This window comes from Apis mellifera, linkage group LG13 (assembly GCF_003254395.2).
Source record: "Apis mellifera strain DH4 linkage group LG13, Amel_HAv3.1, whole genome shotgun sequence".
Lineage (NCBI taxonomy): Eukaryota > Metazoa > Arthropoda > Insecta > Hymenoptera > Apidae > Apis > Apis mellifera.
In genome coordinates, this window is record NC_037650.1 from 3,030,215 (window position 1) to 3,052,783 (window position 22,569).

General features: G+C 32.6%; 4 protein-coding genes across 5 annotated transcripts; 1 reads left to right on the forward strand and 3 right to left on the reverse strand.

The window, feature by feature from the left end:
• Nucleotides 1-8,819: 8,819 nt before the first annotated feature.
• Nucleotides 8,820-10,986, reverse strand: LOC726838 (probable malate dehydrogenase, mitochondrial). The gene is made up of 6 exons (XM_001122556.5): nucleotides 10,702-10,986; nucleotides 10,345-10,634; nucleotides 9,562-9,819; nucleotides 9,358-9,490; nucleotides 9,074-9,276; nucleotides 8,820-9,001 (listed from the first exon to the last, which is right to left on the reverse strand). The coding sequence occupies exons 1-6, from the start codon at nucleotides 10,868-10,870 to the stop codon at nucleotides 8,921-8,923; spliced, it is 1,134 nt and encodes a 377-aa protein (XP_001122556.2). The 5' UTR covers nucleotides 10,871-10,986; the 3' UTR covers nucleotides 8,820-8,920.
• Nucleotides 10,987-11,117: 131 nt separating this feature from the next.
• LOC726852 (cytochrome b5 domain-containing protein 1) lies at nucleotides 11,118-11,881 on the reverse strand. Its single transcript, XM_026444789.1, has 2 exons — nucleotides 11,408-11,881; nucleotides 11,118-11,336 (listed from the first exon to the last, which is right to left on the reverse strand). Exons 1-2 carry the CDS (start codon nucleotides 11,879-11,881, stop codon nucleotides 11,118-11,120), a joined length of 693 nt encoding a protein of 230 aa, XP_026300574.1.
• A 537-nt stretch (nucleotides 11,882-12,418) lies between these two features.
• Nucleotides 12,419-16,900, forward strand: LOC409846 (GMP synthase [glutamine-hydrolyzing]). The gene is made up of 9 exons (XM_393336.7): nucleotides 12,419-12,631; nucleotides 13,442-13,710; nucleotides 13,817-14,029; nucleotides 14,107-14,404; nucleotides 14,599-15,076; nucleotides 15,175-15,416; nucleotides 15,486-15,656; nucleotides 15,745-16,176; nucleotides 16,255-16,900. The coding sequence occupies exons 2-9, from the start codon at nucleotides 13,490-13,492 to the stop codon at nucleotides 16,354-16,356; spliced, it is 2,157 nt and encodes a 718-aa protein (XP_393336.2). The 5' UTR covers nucleotides 12,419-12,631; nucleotides 13,442-13,489; the 3' UTR covers nucleotides 16,357-16,900.
• On the reverse strand, nucleotides 16,675-22,064 carry LOC726862 (DNA repair protein REV1). 2 transcript variants are annotated; one of them, XM_026444641.1, is made up of 6 exons: nucleotides 21,612-22,064; nucleotides 20,119-21,544; nucleotides 19,600-20,041; nucleotides 17,391-18,549; nucleotides 17,025-17,167; nucleotides 16,675-16,859 (listed from the first exon to the last, which is right to left on the reverse strand). In XM_026444641.1, the coding sequence occupies exons 1-6, from the start codon at nucleotides 21,663-21,665 to the stop codon at nucleotides 16,706-16,708; spliced, it is 3,378 nt and encodes a 1,125-aa protein (XP_026300426.1). In that variant the 5' UTR covers nucleotides 21,666-22,064; the 3' UTR covers nucleotides 16,675-16,705. The 2 variants fall into 2 exon arrangements, with proteins under 2 accessions (XP_026300426.1, XP_026300427.1); XM_026444642.1 differs by having other exon boundaries at nucleotides 16,729-16,859; nucleotides 16,983-17,167.
• Nucleotides 22,065-22,569: the final 505 nt, after the last annotated feature.

Sequence of the window (22,569 nt, forward strand, 5' to 3'; positions counted from 1 at the left end):
CAAGGGAGAGATATTTAAGTAAGCTTTTCCCATTTAAGCATTAGATATCCGTTGGCACATCTAGGCAAAGGTAAAAGCGTTGAACGAGTATCGACCCCAACTAACCTGCGATAGTTGATCGCGGGCTTATACCCAGCTCCATCCATAACAGCCTCGAATGAAATCCCTCGTGCGGTGGCTCCATCGTGCGAACGAACGGTAGTCACGACTTTGATTACGTACCGTGTAAAACACCGAGCCCGAGACGAGAAATAATCAAATAGAAAGAGGGAGAGAGAAAGAAGTGGACGCGAGATAAAACCGAATTTATATTCCGGCGGATAAGAAGGATATAATTAAATACGTTTCGATCTCCCTCGTCGTAATTGTATAAATAAATTTTTTCTATATATATACGCGTTCGACCATTATCGCGTTCGAGAAAAATCGTGAAATCCATAACAATTCGAAACAATTCGAACGAGAATTGCGCGCTCAACCGTTTATACGCGTTGTTAAGTTCAAGAGAAGAGGCAGGGGATCAGATGGTCGTAAGATCATAGACGGGGCTACCGAGATCGCTAGAGAGACCGTTAGAGTTAACGACGAGTTCGCTTCCCTTCTCCTTCTCCGCCATCTTTCCGCCTCGCAATTTCTACGAGTGGATATATCCGCGATAGCGCGGTAGCTCGCGGAGGCGGTTAACGATGAGATGAACGATCCGTTCGTATGAACGAGGTTATGTTTTATAATCGCAACAACTGGATGCAAAATGGGCCTTTTACGGTAAAGTAAATTAAATTCTACTGGATAGCGTGTCACAGTCTCTGTCACTATTGTCTCTGTATTGTCGAATCTCTTTGAGTTGAAATACTCGATTCAATTAATACGTTCTTTTTATTTACAGGTACTTCAAAAGATGTATGTATATTTTTACGAGTCAAATATGTTGGAAGTCAATATTCTTTTTAAAGCTATATAATTCTTGATGAGAAAAAACTAGAGAATTAAATTTTAATTGCAAATTTGAATAATTAATCGTGTTACACGTAATATCTTATTACTTTTTTTTATTATATATAAAGCGTTTAAACGTGTTATACGAGCGATGAAATCTGCGTCTCTGAGTGAGTTATTGAGGATCGAGTGAATGTTTATGCTAGGATAGCAGTTACGTTTGTGTGATAAATGATTGAACGCAGCATTTGGATCTCGAACGATCGATGTTTCTTAATCTTTTAAAGAGTTAAATGAGAGCGTTTAAAAAAGAGAAATAGATTTATAAGTTTAAACGATTTTAAAAAATTAATGATGGATAAACGATTGGACGTATAAAAAAGATACATTGCTTAAAATATATAAATATTAAAAATTATTATCAAATATCTCAATTGATAAATGCTCGCTTTAAATTTTATCAAAGAATTGCGATCCTAATTTTTCGATCTCGATAGAATTCAATTTCAACTTGGAGAAGAAAAATTTGATCCACTTTCGAAAACGACATTAAATCATTATCGGTCGCGGAATGGAAACGATAGTTTCTCTTGTTATAGCACAAAGACCATGATGCACCGTGTTCCCTTTCGAAGATTTACGGTACGAAGGTGGAAACAGGTACCGTGATAAAACGGATAAAAAGGCATCGCTCGTGATGTAGTTCGTTCCTTGGTTGGACTCGAAACGAGCAAATTGTAGAGTCAAAGATAAATCTCGGCAAGATTTCACACCCTCCGGCACGCCCGCTACGTGTATAAAATCTCCCCGTTCTCTCGGCCAAATGCTTTCCACTCTTCTCTCCCGTGAAATCGCCATTCTCGAAAAAAAAAAAAGGAGAGAAAAAGAAAAAGTGAGATAAATATTTTACGGGTACGATACGCTACGAAACAGGTGCGATTACATTTGAATCGGCGCGATATCGTATCGAACGAATCGTTTATCAAAATCGATGATATATCGATTATCGAAGAATGGAAAAGTAAGGTGACGTAATTTATACGAGCACACGGGGCATGCGCACGACAACAATGCGCATAATCCCACTGCGCATAACGTCGGCAGTCCCCTCAATGCTCCTTTAAATCAAGATCCCGTGCGACTGCAATGGTAGAAAGGAAAATGATTTTATAATAATCGTGAAAAGCTCTATACAGATTGTAACCCGTTCAAACCAAGGGAATCGTGTGGGGTGTGTTCCTCTACAATCGGGAACAATACGACATTATGGTAAATGAGCGGGGCTATTGTCGCGAAGGAACGTATTACGCGTATTATAATTCCATTTAAAACTCTCGTCGAGCGGAGTTCAAAAGTTTCGATCTGAAAACTGGCGGTTATATCGAAAGTTGCATCGATATATTTTCCAAAGTGTAGTGCATATACGATTACGAAAGTATCGTATCGAATTTTTTCCCCTTAAAAACACAAGGGAATGAATTATAATCCAGGAAAACGCGCGTGGATCGATCTCGAATTTCAGCTGTGTCTCTAACCACATTCGCGTGTCTTCATTTACCGCGTTATACGCAAGAGCGGTCACCCATAGATCCGTATAGGTTATCCCCAACGTGCACGAGGCGCACTCTATCTAATCCGATCCGTGAAAAATATAACGTATATCGGAGTGAATTTGTCACCGAGGCAGCAATCTCGTTTACGTAATCTCGACCGTGTGCACGAATAATTTTACGGGATTACAAAACGTGCGTTTACATTACATCCGGCCTTTACGATTAAATCTCGTGTCGTGCGTCGAGTGTAGAAAATATATTCGAAAAAATCTTGGAAAAATTTTTTACGATATATATATATATAAATTCGAAGAGAATTTCTTTATTTTGTTCGTTCGATCCCCGCATATTCGTTGAATTATAAATAAATACTCGGTTCGAGCATTTCTTTTTATCATTCGCAAAGGATTAAAAAGTTTATTAAAAAGTACATTACGATTATTGTCGTCGTTATGCGATCAATATCATCATCGTCATCATCATCATGATTATTGTTATTATAGCGGATCTGAGCGACTATCAAAAAGTTGATGAAGGTATCCATGCGGTAAACCGCAGAGTACCGTGCACTCCTCATTAGCAACCTATATATCGGTAGTCGTAGTATGACATGATGCAATCTGACCTTATCGAAAGAGCTGTTGTAACTCTAATCCCATTAGATCCTTTGAAATTTCGATCGAACATCGTTCGTTGAAAATTCAATTTCAAAGCGATAGAAGACTTTGATATTGATTTATTATATATATACACGTTTCAACAATCCTGCTCCATCGGTAACAAATACATCTCGTTACAAAAAGATCTCATTAGCCGATCTATGTCCGTAAAAGGATTACGGTGAGGAAAACGTTCTCTACCCATGAAACGCGACACTTTACGACAACCAACGTTATGTAACTATTTATTACGTTAAATGTTGAAGAGAATCGAAGAGTACGCTGTAGAATTTGTTTCAAAAATTTTAATTAAGAAGATACAATTCCAATCATTCTCGATCGATACGAAAATATTCATTTACATTTCAAAATTTTTACAACTTTGTTAAGTTTTCAATTAAAAGCAATAATATTCCTGGAATTTATATATATATATTACTTTCAAAAGCAAACTTGGAAAAAATTCCTGATAGCAGTGTTTGAAGAAAGGAACTTACCGATCGAGCTTTTATACAACACGAACACTCGTCCATTACGACAAGGAAATGTGTATAATACTAACAGATCTTAGACACGAACGTAACGCTTAGAAAACTGATAAAATTATACGCCACGGATAGTTAAAGGCGATTACACAGCGGAAACGGAAAGTTAGAATCTCAAGGAGCGCGAGTTTACAAGAAACGCATCTCTCCTCGTCGTTCAACTATTAAATTTCCGAGTTTGGCACTACTTCCTATTGTTCCTGTATTTACATTTAAATTTGCACAATTACACGTGTCCATGCGTCTCGCTATTATATACAAAGATGTTGCTTAAACATTCTGAAATAAGCACGCGTGAATATCTCCCCCCCCCCCCCGATACAGAAGAAGAGAAGCCGAGCGATTATGCAAAATTGGTATTCGCGGCGGGGTTCCCTGTGTTGATCTTAAATTACGCGAGTTTCTCAAGAAAGAAACTATCCGTGTGTCGTAACTTATAATTATTCTCGAATCGTTTTTTTATTCGCAAGTATTAAGAAAGAATTTGTTTTTTATTCTTAAGGGGGTACGAATCTTACTTTTCTGCATCACTCTGGATAGATATTATTCATAAATACATTATCCAATATTTTACATACGTGTAAATAAATTTTAATGAAGAAACACGAACGATGACTCTTGTTTTGAAAAAAGAAGAACCTTTTTATTCAAAAAATCGTTCGACTTTTGCCTAAAAGTTGAGCGGATGGAATAGAGTATAATAAACCATATGTGTGTGTGTGTGTGCCAACGCATAGATCTCTTCTGTACCCCTCACGGGTATCCTCAAGTTCAAGGATGCCCTCGAGGTCTAGGTTCACTAAAGCGTGCACTGCCGCCTGCGCGAAAGATTCTCCTCTTTCGGCTCTACTCTTGCAACTAAGAATTCATGGTGAGCAGATATGCTCGCACAAAAGTACATACATATATATTCCAATAAAAAGTATTTTTATTTACGTGTAATCTTATATATACAATTTTTTATATATGCAAGAATATATTAATGCCACTTAAAATTAAAAAACATTCTTTTCGAACATCGCGAAAAAAGATCGAGTTATTCGAATGGATCGGTACGGATTTTAACGACATCGTAACTTCGTGAATAACCGACTAGATTCTGGATACGAATCTAGGAGGAGGAGGGGAGGGACAATCTGGTTACCAGGAAAGCATAAACAAGCCGACCTCCTTGCGATTCCGACGCATGAACTACGCCTTTGCCCTTAAAAGCTCGTGGCAACAATGCCTCCCCCCCTCCTCTCCTTTCCTCCTTGGCAGGATCTCTATGGAGGATCGCGAAGGCGCCAATGGCGATGATGTAGGTGGATCTGAATGCGGGATAGAGAAAGAGGGAGGGTAAATAGTGAAAGGCGGGGAAGAGAGAGGGAGATAGAGATAGACAGAGAGAGAGAGAAAGTAGTGGACGATCTGTGCGAGGTTAGCCGTGGTACACAGAGTCACTGCACTCCTATGCCCCGTTGCGCGCCGCTGAGAGGAGAGCTCGGCCGTATTTCTGCGAGTACACAGCCGGTTTGCTCGAGGTATTTTTCATTGACAATGAGAGAAAATAGGATATACCCGTCCGGCTAATACCCAGGCCGGGCAAAAAGTTCGCCCCGACTATTATTAGAACCGTACTTAAATAAGATTATGCGGATTGTAGGGACAGGTATGCGCGCTATCTTCTGCCAGCCGTGCAACGCCAGCCAGATAACGTTCCCTGGTAACGGCGTAACGAATCGGCTTAATATCGCCTTCGAGCGTACCAATAACCGCTCGCCGATCCATCGATATTATTCTCCCCTCCTCTCCTCTTTTCGATACTCGCAATTTCCCTTCACTTTCGCTTTGACGCGGACAAAACTGGCTAACTGTGAGCAACATTGGAGGGAGGACGAAATTTCCTCGACATCGATCGTACACGAATCCCATTTTTACTCCACACGAGTGGCGGCTCGAGCCGCGATCCTAACCTCGAGCGCTTCTTCTCCGAACGCGGAAGCTTGTTGTTGCGGGGGAGTGCACATGCAGAATCACGTCGTATGGCCGGCTCAACCGGCCTCCTCGGAAGGTCGTGCCATTCAGCGGCCGTTCACCCATCATCCCTTTCTTTTTTCCGCTCTTCCCCCTACTTCTTCTTTTTCCTACCTACCTTCCCAGCCACGGCCTGCGATACCCGCCATTGTTGCTGTACGTATCCGCGCGCTGCTGCGAGGCTCTCTGGTGGCGGAAAACGACAACCCTATAGATTCCTTTCTCGAGTTGAAAATTGGACCATCGATCGATCGATTTATATCGGATACGAAGCTGTAGAAGAAAAAGAAAAAAGGAGGGGGTGTAGGGTGTATAGATAGTAAGGAGGGATGGACCCCCCATGCCGGGGGATAAAATAATATGTGCACGCACAATGGGTGTCGGTTGATACGATTAGCGTCTTAACGCTTTCGTATAGCAAATGGTCTTAGCTCGAGGACGTTCACCTCCCATTTGTCCCTCCTTGCATCCTCTTATCTTCCTAACGCATCCTCATAACCGGTCCTTAGAACGCGTTGATCGTCTCTTCTTCGCCTTCGGGTGACGAATTAACAACAGCGGTGAAAAAATACGAGCGGCCTAAAAGCTGAAATAAATTCGTTCTATAAAATCGATTTCGTCGAAAATATTATATATTTCGTTATATTTAATTTCACGGGGGGAAGGGAAGGGAAAAATGTAGTGCTCGAGGTCGCGCTGTTGACAAGGAGTCAAAAGGATTTTCTCACGCGCGAACGCGCGATACATCGAGACAGGTTTCCTCCCTTCGACCGATCTCTCTTCTCTTAATCGCAAGACGTGGTAGTAGCACTGTCATCCACCGCAGTGTCCTTGAGCGGGAGTGTACCGATCGATACTGCGCAATCCTCCTCGATAACCTCTTTGATTAGAAGAATTTCAACAAGAAAAGAGCTAGACGGCGCCAGTCCATTGGTAAGAAAAACGGATCGTGTGAGGCGTTCTAATGCTCGAATACCAATGCCCACCAAGCCTCGCGGTATTTCTAGATGGCGCTGCCGCGATTGTTGACAGTTATACGAGGGCGCGTCGATCGCGGGGAATCTCGATTAAAAAAGTCATTTTCTCGTCTCGTTCCAACTCGCGTCGTAAGAGAGAGAGAAAAAAAAGGAAAATATCCGGATCGAAGAAACGCATTAGTCGAAAATGCGTCTTACGAGGCGAAGCTATGCGAATGGAATTTATTTATTAACGGAGCCGTTCTCGAGTGAAAACGTCTCGCATTTTTAAGATCTCGGTCCACGGTTAATTAAAGCAATTATTGATACGGTTTGATATGGAGATTCTGACGTACGGGAATTGCGAGAGAGTATTGCAACTATTATGTCGTGAGAAACTATGCGATTAATTTCCTGCTCCGCGAGTTGCCGGCGCTACTACCGACGTATAAGTTGCAGTAGCAAGAAATCGAGTAAATGCTGAAAGTATTTATGTATGTACACGATGATGATCCCGTCAAAGACATGCGATGAACAAGACATCCGGTTTCAAGCTTCCGCCGAAGGAAGCTCCCCGTTCAAAAAATTCCATTGTTCACCAACAATTAATGCACGATAGTTTATTTTTATTTCCATTTAATTTTCCAATCTTTTATTGTTGAAACAATAGATATTTTCATCAATCTTATTTCCAATTAATCAATCAAATTAACCGATTACAATAATTTCAAACCTTGAATTTCGAACTTCACCGATCATCCTCCAACGAAATTCTTCTTCTAAATGTCAAAACGATTTTACGATTAACGACTCATCGATTTATTCCATCCGTAACATCGACCTATCAACATTTATCACTGTTACGTTCTAACTCATCATTTCCATCGAAACGATTCTGCCAAGGCCGACTAGTGGTGCATTAGCTGCGCTCGACGTTTCGTTAAAAGCATCGGATCATGGCCACGAATCGACGAAATATAAAAGGAGCAAAACACCCGTGATTTTCAAAGAACGAATTCGAATAACATTAATTGTTACACTCAAAGATTATCACGTCACTTGAACCGCTTTTACATAGAATGGATTTTTTTTTTAAGGATTCGCAACACCCCCAATAATCCCAAAGAGTTGGCCAGCTGCAGGATACTCGTTCGTATCTTGTCCAGAGTCGCGCACTTGGGGGAACACCATGGCGTGCCGGGAATGCGGAAAGGACGAGTTTCTTCTACTTTTGTTGCGCGTATCTACCTGGTAACCTGAGACGCGATGATGTGGTGCCTCTTCGAAAACCGCGTCCTCCTTTACGACTCTTTTCGAGGCCTAGGCTGTATCTGCTCTTATCAGATCCAGAAAGTACTTCCCCGATTCTCTCTTCGTTAAACTTGTTCCCTGTTTCGCGTATAATTTCACGATAAACTTGAGAACGAGACTCTTGATGGCCTCTTGTAATTAGAGCATGGTCGTTATATATATATGGTAAAAATATTAATATTAGTTATAATTTATTTAATATATTTATATTTTATAAAAGAATTTTTATGTATTTAAAGTTTAACATTAATTTATATTAAAATAAGTAAAAAAGTTAATAGAAAATTTTATTTCTATATTATATTTTCAAAATATATACTTATTCAAGTTCATTAACTTAAAATTTAAAAAATGATTTTAAAAAAAATTAATTTTTTTATTTGATTTAATTTGATGGTGAATTTCAAATTAAATTATCTCATAATTTTCTTAAGTAAAAATTTAAGAAAAAATATATATTTAAATATATATTTCTCCAATCTTTTTCTACAATTGTTAATTATTTACTTTTTTTTTATAAAGCTCAAATTTTATGATTATATATGGATATATTGTATAGGTTAAGTTAGTTGAGTAAAAACAAAATGGCTTGATCATTTCAGATGATAATTGTATGCATTTAGTGGCTTTAAAAATATTCCTTCTCTTTCGATTTGTAAAAACGATCTCCTCTGGGAATCGAGCCACGTATAATCATGAAATTTGAATTAATAATAGAGAATACTGTTATCGGGTAACAGGATCTGATTACCCAGAGTGTATTAAGTTGTTTCAAAAGTCATTTGCATGTGTAATTTCGGTGTTTAAGGATTCTTTAAGGCGATCTAAGAAAAAAGAAAAGTGTAACGACCGCTTGAGCGAACAATCAAAAGGAATTTTTATTCGATAATCACTTTTTAAAATTTGAAAAATATCGTATAAGCAAGATTTATTTTCCCATATTATTACGAGAAACATTTAGGATTTGACATTAAATTATTCAAGCACAATTCGGAAGAGGAATTGTCGTCTCCGAGTGCGAGAGTCTAAAAAAGAAAAAAGGATTAAAAACATAATCTTGTTTCCTCTAATATTATTTATAAATGCTAATATCCTACCTCTCCTAATTTAATAGCCTTTTTTATACGGGGTACAGCTGCTTTGAGAAGCTCACACTCGTAATCGTTCAATGGTGGGATATCCAAATGCTTCTGAATTCCGTTCGGGCCTAATTCCAAGGGGGCAGCGAAATACGTCAATTCCGGTATCGCGCAGGATCTAACGTAAGCGCATTCCACCACGTTTCCTTGATGCCGCAAAGCTAAATGGATTATTAACAATATAAATTTTCATCCGATTGTAGAGAAGATATTATATATATATATTATTCGATTCACGATACCTTTGCAAAGGGACATGCAAAATCTAGCGGCAGCGTAAGACAAAGCGAAAGAATTCGTTTCTTTATTTTCGCTTGGATTCAACGTATTATTATTGGACATCCTTATCGCGTATGTCAATCTTCTTGCTTCCACCTGATCAATCAACGAACGATTATTATATTAATTGTTTAATAGGAAAGACAATGTGAAAAATATTTAATAACCTGAGATATTTTGTTGGAAGGTTTCGCTTGTGAAAAAAGTGGAATGCACGTTTCGGAACAGCCCCCGCCAATCACGGGTATCATTGTGCATTCCGGCTCGATATTAATCAAATCCGCGGTGAAGCTGTTCGCTTTAAGACACTCGAAATTCATTACGCCAAAGATGCGATTGTACTCGTAAATTCCAGCTTTCTTGTACATTTCCATCGTTAGGGGTATTAAACTGTTTATCGGATTCATTACGATCGCGAGCATAGCCTAAAAAGAGAGAGAGAGAGAGAGAAAAAAAAAAGAAAAGAAAAAAAAAAAAAGAAAGAAAGATTTCTACAAAAATGCAAATTGAATTGAAACTACCTTGCAAAGCGGTTTTTAAAGTGTTTACGAGGCTAAGATTGGCCGAGTGTATAAATAGACGAAGCAAAGAAAGAATAATAATGGTATAAAAGAAATGCGAGATGATCAAAGAGAAATATCCTCGTCCTTGCTGAACCGTCGTCCGTGAAGAATGTCGAAAACAACCTGCTCGCAATTAATGAAACTGTGAGGGCGTTAAAAACCGAGGTCAGCTACTACGTATAAAAAAAAAAAAACAAAAAAAAAGAAATAAATAAAAAAGCAACGATATCAAGCGTGTAAAAAAGCATAGTGTCATAGCATGTTGAATTTATAATTGGCATATTGATTTTCACGATGATAGATATAAAGATGATGGAGGAAAGAAAGCAGCTTGAAAATTTTGCTTTCTAAAGAACTTTGTAATTATTAAGCAGATTGACTCGTTACCTGAGGTGAAAATTTAATAATATTCGGTAACAGATCTGATAATATAATTGCATTAGATTTTAAAACTTCGTTCGATTCGTTGGATGTTCTATCGGTCACGATCATCACTATCTTCGCTCCTTGAAGCGTCTCCTCGAGACATTTTTCAGGATGATTACACGTGCTAACCTTACATTTCGTGTCGATATAATTTAAATCCAACGCAAGACCGTAAGTAGACGAGTTGTTATCAAAAATTGCCAATTCATCGATCAAAGGTGATTGTTTTAAAAATAATGAAAGGCAATTTCCTATATGTGATGGTGTGCGATCAATATATAAAAAATTACGCGAATATTTATAACCTAAATAAATTACCTGTCTTGCTACGAGCACCCAAAATAGCTACTTTCATAGATTTTGATGAGAAATCGTTAATTTGCGTGTTATTAATTGGTAAAATATTTTTGTTTGTTAAAAAAAAACGAGATCTATCGTGAAATATACGTGAAATTAAATTTTGTGTACGAATTATGGACGAAAACATTGTCGCAAAATTTTATAAAAACTTCCTAAACAAGATAAAGTTTTTTTTCGTTTGAATAAAAGGTTAACTCGTATCGAATAAAGGATTCGTGGTGCCATCTTTTGTATTGCTTTTAAGTCTTACGTGTGATGATATTGTAGGAAACTTTACTTAAAATAACAATTTACGTATATTTTGCTTTCATAATTTTCTCTTGAAATTTTTCTTATCCTTTTTTCATTTAACTTTAATATTATCAGATAGAAAATTAATTATCATTGAAATAACACATAAGACACGGGACATAGTAATCATCGGGAAGACCGCAAGCGGCAAAACGATCTTGTTCGTCTGGAATACCATTTTCTGTCAAAGTTAAATCGAGATTTAAATCCTTTCCTTCGAATTTCCACGTATAAAACATGCAATTTGAGTTATAAATAAGAGCACGTTCTTGGATACGTCTAATAGAATCTTCTTCACAGACCTTTATAAAATTTGTTCATTAACGTGTCGATCATAGATTATTTTCATTTTTAATAAAGATTTAGATTCTACCATTATAACAACTTGTATGCCGATTAAAACGTTTAAAATCCTACATGGACGTGCTTTTTTAGTTAATTTTCCTATTTTATATTTTTCGTCTAACCACCAAGGACATTTGTCTAATGCTCGCCAGTCATTAGCAGGTACCACAGAAGGTATTACATCCGGAATCGGACCATGAGGACAATATGGTACCAATACTCCAGTAATAGGATGCACATAATGTTTAATATCATTCTTTTCGTGATCAAACCAATGACTTATATCCTTACCAGCATAAGCCAGTATTGGTTTAATCTCTCTTTTGTTAGCCCAAATTTTACAAAGATCACTTAGATCATATACTTCACCATGATATGAGATCCAACAATCAATCTCTGTATTATGTACTGCAACTTCTGTCGGTAGAAAATACTTGACAGGAATATTTTTATTACTTTCAAAAATATATTTTTTAGCCGAAATTTGACTTACAGTTGACATTTTACAAAATTCGATATATTTGTTTTTTTTTGCTAGAATTATCGTCAACGACTTTCATTTGAATATACTGCATGATACCTTAAAATGGATTCAAAACATTTTTTAAACTAACACAAAAAAAAGTCATCCGCATTAAGATAATTTTTTTATTTTAATCTTTTTTTAATATGACTTTTTATAATTGTATAATAATTAAGAATATTTGATTAATATATATATTTAAATAACATATATATAACAGTCATTAATCTTATATTTTATATATATATATATATATTCGTTATATAAATATATATAAGAAACAATAAACATAATCCTCAAATATGTCCAAAAAATGCTGCTCAATAAATACCAGATTTTGCTATCTTCATGTTATTCGGTATTTCGTAAAAAAACCTAAACCAATTATTGGTTAAATTGATAATTAAAGAAACAGTCGTTAAAGGAAGAATTTTAAATTATAAAATGTAAAAAATTACACATAACAACAATGTCAATTTGACAAATGAGATGATAATTTTGTAAAAATTAATCGGTTAATATAACAAGTATTGAATTTTGCTAGGAACTTTTATTTTGTATTGTTGGTTTTCTATGTTACTTTCAAGCTGAAGGCAGTCACTGCATTGTGGCTATTGCAGGCGATTGAATGGCTGCCTCGTCTAGAGAGTGCACATTCTGTTTTGCTGTAATTAATTTTACGTTAGTTGGTGATTTACGCGTGAAATATTCTCTGCCTCGTATAATTTGGTGAGTCTTTAAATAGATTTTATTAACGTTTAAAAAGATGATTCACGTAGTAGGTGTGCTATTATAGTACTTTCGTTTCTAAGAAACGTGCTCTTAAAATTTACGGCCGGTTATTTATTTTTTGCTAAACATCATATTTAGTGGATTTTTCCTAAACATTATATAAATTGTTCATTAAATGATATAAAATATTCATGAATATATTTTTAAATAAATTTTTCATATAAACCAAATATCTATAGTATACAGTAGTTGTCAGAACTTATACTGGGTTGTGACTTTGTGACATACTATAATAGCATCTTATATTTACACGTAGTAATATCATTAGACATTATTCGAAATAACTATATTTTGTAATTCTATTTATTTGATAAAAGAAAATATCAAAAGCTTTAGTTAGTATTAAACTTTATATTTATTAATGTAATGATTTTTTTTATTTTCATCTGCTTTTAATAAAATAATGCAATAATTAATAAATAGTGAAATTGAAATAATATGTATGATTTATAATCATATTCATAAGTTCATGACCTGAATGATAACATGAAAAATATTCTTTCTGTTTAGTTATTTCTTTTTATTATTTCATATAATTTTTATATTTTAATGTTTTTTTTTAATTTTAATAAACAAAATAATTTAAAAAATTTTTTTGTTTATCAAATTATATAAATTAGAATATGAAATATGAAATATAAAATTTAGTAGCTAAAAGAATATAAGAATAAGTTTACTATTATATAGTTATTTTGTCATTTGTTTATGTATCTTTCATTTTTCATCAAATTTATTAAATCCTTGTAGGATTATTGAAATCACCACAATACTAATAGCAATACAAGAAATTTTGAGATGGAAAAAAGCGCGGACGGATTATTGTTTCGCGCAGAGAGAAATAATGGGGCTAATGAAGGAACCTTGGGCATACCATGTGTTAATGAAAAAGTGGCTATTTTGGATGCAGGGGCACAATATGGTAAAGTGATAGATCGAAAAATCCGTGAATTAAATGTGCATAGTGAAATTCTGCCTTTGGACACATCTGCATTTACCCTTCAAGAAAAGGGTTATAAGTAAGATTATATTAATATAAGATTAAATTACATTATTTTTATTAAATACAAAATATTTAAGTAAATTATTACTTGGTAATCATTACTTTAAATTTAAATTTTTTAGAGCTATTATAATTTCTGGAGGGCCAAGTTCAGTTTATGCAGAAGATGCACCTAAATATGATGCAGACATCTTCAGAATAGGAATTCCAGTACTAGGTATTTGTTATGGAATGCAAATGATGAATAAAGAATTTGGTGGTACAGTGATAAGTAAAGAGGGTAGAGAAGATGGTCAGTTCCCAATTGAAATAGATTCCAAGTGCTTATTATTTAAGTAAGTGAGTCTAGAAACAGTAATCTATTTGACATCTCATTAAGTATAAAGTATTCAGAAAATAAATCATTTGTTAGGGGTTTGGAAAAAGAACAAATGGTACTGTTAACACATGGAGACAGTATAGATAGGGTAGCTGATAATTTTCATATTACTGCCAGATCATCAAACTTTATAGCAGGAATAGCAAGTGATAAAATGAATTTGTATGGAGTACAATTTCATCCAGAAGTAGATCTTACACCTAATGGGAAAACAATGTTACATAATTTTTTGTTTGGCATTGCTGGCCTTACCGGTAATTATACTCTTCGTGGCCGGGAAGCTCAATGTATTCAATTCATCAGAGATACAGTTGGCAACAAAAAAGTTTTGGTAAGAAAAAGATTTACAATTAATATTTAGGTAATTATTAAAATTCGTACTATTTGAAAAAATTTGTAAAATTTTTGAAACTTATAATAATTATATAAAATATAATGACTTATTTTGGTTAAAATATTTAAAAAATATAGTATAAGATATGACAACATGTGATTGTCAATTAAAATAGAAAAAAACAATCACAGTTATTAGTGAGCGGAGGTGTGGATTCTACGGTATGTGCAGCGCTATTACATAAAGCTTTAAATAAGGAACAAGTCATAGCTCTTCATATCAATAATGGCTTTATGCGAAAAGGAGAAACGCAATTTGTGGAACAAAGCTTGGCGCAATTAGGAATTCGATTAAGAGTCGTTAATGCCGGACGCTGCTTTATGCAAGGAACTACGTCTGTTCCCTTGGATAATGTCACACCAGTAGCCAATGCAAATACTATAAATAATAAAGGAATATATGGAACAGCAACTAGCCCAAGAACTAGATTAACTAAAATGTTGTGTGCAACAACTAATCCAGAAGAAAAACGAAAAATCATAGGAGATGTTTTTGTCAGAGTAGCTAATGAAGCAATGGCAGAGATGGGTTTGAAACCAGAAGAAGTGTTTCTTGGACAAGGCACTCTCAGGCCTGATCTTATAGAAAGTGCGAGTGCATTAGCTAGTGGTAAATTTATAGTTGTAAATGCATATATGTTTTTTTCATATCTGTTAGAAATAACAAATTATATTTACATATAATATAATATAATATAATATTATTAGGTAAAGCGGATGCGATAAAAACGCATCACAATGATAGTGAACTCGTTAGAGCATTAAGAGCACAAGGTCATGTAGTAGAACCTTTAAAAGATTTCCATAAAGATGAAGTACGACAATTAGGATGTGATCTTGGATTACCAGCATCGCTAGTAGCTCGTCATCCATTTCCTGGTCCTGGACTTGCTGTACGCATTTTATGTGCAGATGAACCTTATATGGATAAAGATTTTTCAGAAACCCAGGTATTTTTGTTTACAATATCGACGAAAAGAAAATTTTCTCCGAAATAATAAATTTGTATTCAATTTAAGGTGATAGTTAAAATAATGGCTGAATATGAACAAATGCTTCAAAAGAAACACGGATTGTTAAATCGTGTAGAAGGTGCAACTAGCGAATCTGAACGCCAGTATTTGCGACAGCTTTCCAGTTATCGACATATTTCGGCAACACTTTTGCCTATACGCAGTGTAGGAGTGCAGGTAGAATGTTTATTATTTACGAATAAAATCTTATAATTTAATAAAACTAATTGATATATCGATTAAAAATATTTTTTGAATGATATAGGGTGATCGAAGAAGTTATAGTTATGTAGTAGGATTATCTAGCGAAGAAAACTTATCCGAGGGAATAGAATGGAAGGATCTCTTGTTCCTTGCAAAATTAATTCCACGAGTGTGTCACAATGTAAATCGTGTGTGCTTCATTTTTGGACCTCAATTACATCATCCTGTAACGGATATCACACCGACTCATCTTACATCGAATGTGATAGCTACGCTTCGACAGGCAGATCATGTAGCAAATCTAGTATTAGCTACTAGTGGCTGTATGGGAGCGATCAGTCAAATGCCAGTAGTTTTAATTCCCATACATTTCGATCGTGATGCTGCTTCTCGAATACCTTCATGTCAACGTTCAGTTGTTCTTAGGCCATTCGTTACTAATGATTTTATGACTGGTACTCCGGCTATTCCTGGAAAGGAGTTGCCACTCCACGTAAGTTTAAGATAATATAAAAAGTTGATTACCAATATTTATAATTGTTATAAAAAATTTATATTTTTTTGTTTATAGGTGGTGAAGAAATTGGTAACCGAAATATCTTCAATACCCGGTATCTCGCGTGTTTTATACGACTTAACATCTAAACCGCCAGGAACTACCGAATGGGAGTAGTAAACGCTCATCTCTGACTCACCCCTTTCTATTTTTTCACCTTCCCAGCGCGTAACAACAACAAAGTAAAAAAATATATTTAAAAAAAAAATATATATATATACATACATATATATATATCATAAAAATACGTACGAATTCGAGGTTTATGACTTCTTACCGATTTATATGAAACCTTTGAGCATAGTTCTTTCAGAAAAAAAGTATGTTCTCCATTGTAAATTAATATGTTACCTAAAGAATACTGATACTGTTTTCAATGAAATTGAAGGTAAGTATCATGTTTGCTTGTAAATAGGTTTCTTATTAACCTCATTGTAAAAATATTAATTTATTAAATTCCGAAAAATTACATTACATCACTGTTACACTGCAAAAGGTTGCATTTGATTGGTGGTACCATGAGGTTGCTGTTATATTCAATTTGCATATAATGTTGAACGTATTTTACTATTTTCCTATATGTCCCATGCCAAATGCAATTTCCAGTTTTTGTCATACATCTAAAGATACGAACATAAATAAGTTAATGTATTATCTTTAATATCATTTTTATTTATCAATCATAACTGAGTAAACTGATATCTATTCCCTAAATCCTCTGTGTTATATTACTCGCTATTCACCTTTTACAAGGGTGTATGTATGAATTTGGCATTATAGATTACCTATGCATGGTTTTTAATAATATATGTAAATCTTCGATCCGTTTCTTTTCCGGAAGCATGCTAAGAAATGTCGCAATTGATAAAAAATCAATTTCATTCACGACTTTAGAATTAGCGATCCACTTTTGTATTTGTAATTTTACCTGCAATCATATATTTTATATATATTTATTAATCCCACAAAAATTATTTGTAACTGATAATATGACCCGACAGATTATTCAGCATGCTATCTGAATTTTTCATAAATTAATTTAATTAAAATAGTATATTATCCCTGATATTTTCTAAGTTCTCAAACAAAATATATTGATGAAAAATAATGATTTATGAAGAGAGTTAACAGTACTTAGACATTAATGCTACCTGTTTCAGAGGTAGATTAAGTAAACGCTTTACAACTTCGATTAAAATGTTTTGATGTTGATTTGTATTATCGTTATCTTCTAAGATAGTACGATTATGAGAAAGAATAGTGTCAGCTTCTTCATCTGTAGTAATTTGATCATTAACAGATTCAGTTTTTTCTATACACGCTGTTGTAAATTTTGTAATACCAACATTAGTTTTATTATCTGATACATTCTTAAACTCATTTACGTCCTTTATTGTTTTGAACATCGTTTGCACATTTTTCTTTTTATTTTTAGAAACCGTTTTGCCACTTTTACCACCATTTTTACTTTTCGAGTTATTTTCTACTTTTTTATTATGTTTTATATTTTCATTTGTAAGTCCATTAATATTTGTTTCATTTTTTTTCAGTTTCAAACACTTTTCTGCTTTTTTAGCAGTGCAATATGATTGAACGTCGCGTCTTAGATCTTCCGATAATGCTGCTAAAAACTCTGGATCTACTTGTGAATATGAAATATTTTGTTCATCATATTTAGTTTCTGTAGAAATTGATTTACTATTCGATGAATCGTTATTCTTATTTATATTAATATCCATTTTATCTTCATTTTTTTTAGCATATTCATTAAGAATTTCATTTCGTATATCTTCAGGTAGTTCTATCAGAACAGACATATCAATTTCTTGAATAGGCGGCATTTCTATCTTTGTTGGTCTTGAAATACCAGATTTTATTTGTTTAAAAAAATTTTCATGATGCGTTTGTACAGTTTTTGATTCATTTTTATATGTAGTATCTATATTAATAGTTGTTTGATCTTTTTTATTTTCTGTTTGTTTTTTATTTTTGTCAATGTCTAAAATTTCATTTTGTATTTTCACCGGAATTGAATCGCTAATATTAAATGGAATGCACAATTTATCTTCGTTATTAGTAGTTCCTGAAACTGATGCAATAGCATTTGAATTTATTAAAGGCTGAATATCATTGCTTGTATTTGTTTCAGTAGATCGATGAATTGTATTATTTTGTTTATTTTTAATGAAATTTGTTAAAGTTGTATTGCGAGATTTATTTTTTAATATTTCTAGTCTAGATATTTGTATGCCGATACCTCTTGCATCTTCTGGTATTTTTTGCATTTGATTCCAAAGTATAATAACTTCCCTGAAGTTATAAAAAAATCATTTTATTAAAAAATGAACAATTTATTCTATTAATTCATTAAATCAGAACACACGCATGAGAGCAAATGAGAATACAATGACATATACATTAATTACTATAATTTTTTTAAATAATCTCTTTAAACGAACTATTTTCATTACTTCATGAAACTAATCGCAGGAATAATCGTTTTATAATCGAGAAATAATTATTAATAAATCATCAAAACAAGTTGAAAATAAAGTTTTTATATATTTTTCTTTATTGTTATAAAATTATTTTATTCGAATTGTTAAAATCTTTATAAATTTTTTATTGATCTATTAAGAAATTGATTTTTATAAATCAAAATAATCATATTTAAATTATCAAATATAATCATATTTAAATTAATTTCTACTTTTGAAGATTAAACATTATATCCATCTAAATATTAATTCTGTAAAATGTCTTATCGTATCTCATTTGCTTTTTTTGTTTCTCATTTCGATTTATTTATAACAGACTAATCTAAAGTCAGATAATAGTGATCAATTCGTCGTTAACAAATTTTAAACTACAATTTAGAATATTTAATGTATTAAAAATAAAAAATACCGAACGAAATAGAAAATGTTATTTATAAAAATGCGAATAATTATATTATAATTATATTTTAGGTACACAAGAGCGTTTGCTTGTATTGAAGCTTCATGAATAGGGAAAATAAAATTGATTTTTTATAAGCAGAAAGATAAAATCGACAAAAATACAGCAATGATGCATCCTCGTTTCTCTCTATTGTATAAAGAATAGCGATCATTTTTTTCTAATGTGACAAATTTAAAGTTCTCCGGCCAACAATCCAAATCATTCTTGTACTTTTGCCTATTATCTTATAACTTTACAATTCCAGCAGTTGCTCATAGATGGCGGATGTATGACATGAATGATGATATATAGTGATATATAGAAACACATACTGTTCTCGCTTGCTCTCACGTGCGCGTGTTTCAACTTAAATGAATGACTTTGTACAATTATATATTATATATTAATTCTGTAACTTACTTTGTTATAATATCAACATCGTTAATCGGAGCGATAAAATTTTTTGATTTTGTTACATAATCACACAATCCGTGTCCCATAAATTTTTCAGTTTCTTTAGGTGCTTCTTTTGCTCTAATTAAAACTTTTAATGTAATGCATCTACCTTTTGCGTTAGCTTTGTTCAATCGATTATATACTTCATGTGATAATTTTTTTAAAAAATCTATCGCATCTTCGTTACTCTCGAATCTTATCCCATAATTTACTTCTGCAGAAACAGATTTTCTAATATGTTCTAAATTAAGTTTCGAATTATCTATACCACGACACATATTATATAAAATTTCACTCATTTTTTTGCCAAATTCCTTTTGTAGTGTCATCAAGGGAATTTTTTGTAATTCCGCACATGTTCGTATATTAATATTGTTTAATTTATGTGTTGTTGTCCATCCAACTCCTAGTTTAAATAATAATTACTATAAATAATTTTAAAATGTGCTTAGTATTACCATTATTACAGCTTAAATACTCTACCTGGCAAGTCTTGTACATTAAAAGAACTAATGCAATTATTAATGTGTTCTTGTTGTATATAAAATTGACCATTTGGCTTTGCTTTTCTTGTTGCTAATCTTGCTAATAATTTGTTTCTTCCAAATCCTGTTGAAACAGGACAACCAGTTTTTTCTTTTATTTCCTGTCTAATTATAGTTGCAAATTCCATTGGTGTTAAACCAGATTCTTCTAATATTTTTGTACAATCTGCATACATTTCATCACAACTAACTGCTTCAATGTCTAATGTATATGATGCTACAGTATCATATAATATATAAGAAACTTTTGTATAGCCTTCAAAATTATATGGTATTGTTCTTAAATCAGGACAAATTTTTAATGCCTCTCCTAAAAACATGCCATTTTTTACACCAGCTTTTCTTGCTTCATAAGAACAAGATGCTATCTCTGATAATGAACACTGTTCTTCATCTCTATTTTTATTATCATCTAAAGTTTGTTTGTTAATATTTACAGAATTTTTATTGCCTTTTGCATGAGTTACTGCAACAGGTAAGCCTTTTAATTCTGGTTTATCCCTAAGACCAACTGAAACAAAAAAGCAATCCATATCTATATGCATAATGACACAATCTTGATTAATATCTATCTTATTTTCTTCTTGTAAATCAATTAATTCATTATTAATACTTAATTGAGAATCAAATAGTAATCTGTTTAGTTTTTTATCTTTTAATTTTTTTAACTTTATAAATCCAGGAAATTCTCCATTATTTTTATCTCTTAGTTCATTAACATATTCTTTGAATGTAGTTCCCATTGTTGAGATATGATGTAATCGTGAATGATTATAAAATTCCTTTATAAATTCTGGATTTTTTGTAGAATTAGCATCTTTTGAATTGATTGGTAATATTGATATATTTTCTTTTATAGAAGTATGTTTAATTGCTTCAGTTATATTATTATCATTTTTCAGAGTACTTACTTCATTATTTTTTTGCATATCATTATGTGTTTCAAAAACATCAGTTTCATTTCTTATATTTTGTATTATATATTTCAATTGGGGTTGTACATTTGTACAATGAGAATAAAGCAAATAATTTTGAAAATTAAGAATTCTACTAGCTTTTATACTATCTACAATCCATTCAGGTTTACATATAGGAATTGGATTTTGACTTTTTTTATATAATATTATTTTTGAATATGGCAAATTAGATGCAATAATATGAGTTGTTGCTTTTGGTCTCATATAGTGATGATATATACCCCCATGTACCATCATTAAATGACGAAGTTCATCTGCAGTTGGATTAGTATAACCATTTACAAAAATTGCAATTCCTTTAAATATGTTAGATGTTTTAATTTCTTTGTTTGCTTCATTTTTAAATTGTTCTTCTAATTTTGCTTGTTTAGCAGCCATATAGCCACCCTAAAAATATTTTATTATAGTAATATTTAATTTTTTTAACAAAATTTTCAACATATTTTTCACATACCCAATCTTCAAATCCATTTTCCCCATAAGTTTCACGTTTTTTTTTTCTTGACATTGTAAAAAAAAATTAATAAGTTAAATAAAATATATATAAAAATTTCCTTAATATAATTATCATATTGGTTAACATATATTTATGTGCATACTTTTTATATAATAAAAAGAATGCATTTCCATAAAATAACCTTATAAAATATCTTGTTGAACATTTTGAATGTAATTTAATACATAAATATGTATTGATATTCGATAAAGATTATTAATTTTTTTTCAATGATATACACTAATATGATAAATGTAACACGATGATAATTCACTTCGTATTACAATCGAGTTTATTAATCGTTCATGTTACATGTCCGATTCAAATGGTTCCTCTCGACTAAATTCTTCAATAATTTTTTCAGTCAAAGAATAATATACACAAAATTTTTTCATTTATTTAACAATTATTTATACAATTCAAGTAGTATATATTATATATATATATATATATACATACATATATATGAAATTGGTAGTAACTATATATATATTTAGTTGTTATTAATTATTTATACATTTCAGTATTTCATTTAGATTTATAAAATTCATAAAATAATATTTATTGTAAATATTATTTATAATTTCGTAATAACAAATTTGTATATATATAAATATTATAAAGTAAAATATATATTTTTTTATAATAATAACAAATATAAAATAAAAATCGTATCAAACGATTTTCTATGGAGAATGTTTGTAGAATGTAGTGTTTTCGTATAGTAACTTGCTATCGATGTAAATTATATGTTAAGTTGTTACACACACAACATACATATATAGATATAACATATTACAATCAAAATTTTTAGTCATTTATTTCGAAGGTTCCATAATTTTCTGAATCGACCAATATTTAAGGAAAAGTAAAAAATATTGTGCGTTTATGTGTGAAATTTATAGTGTCTAATAAA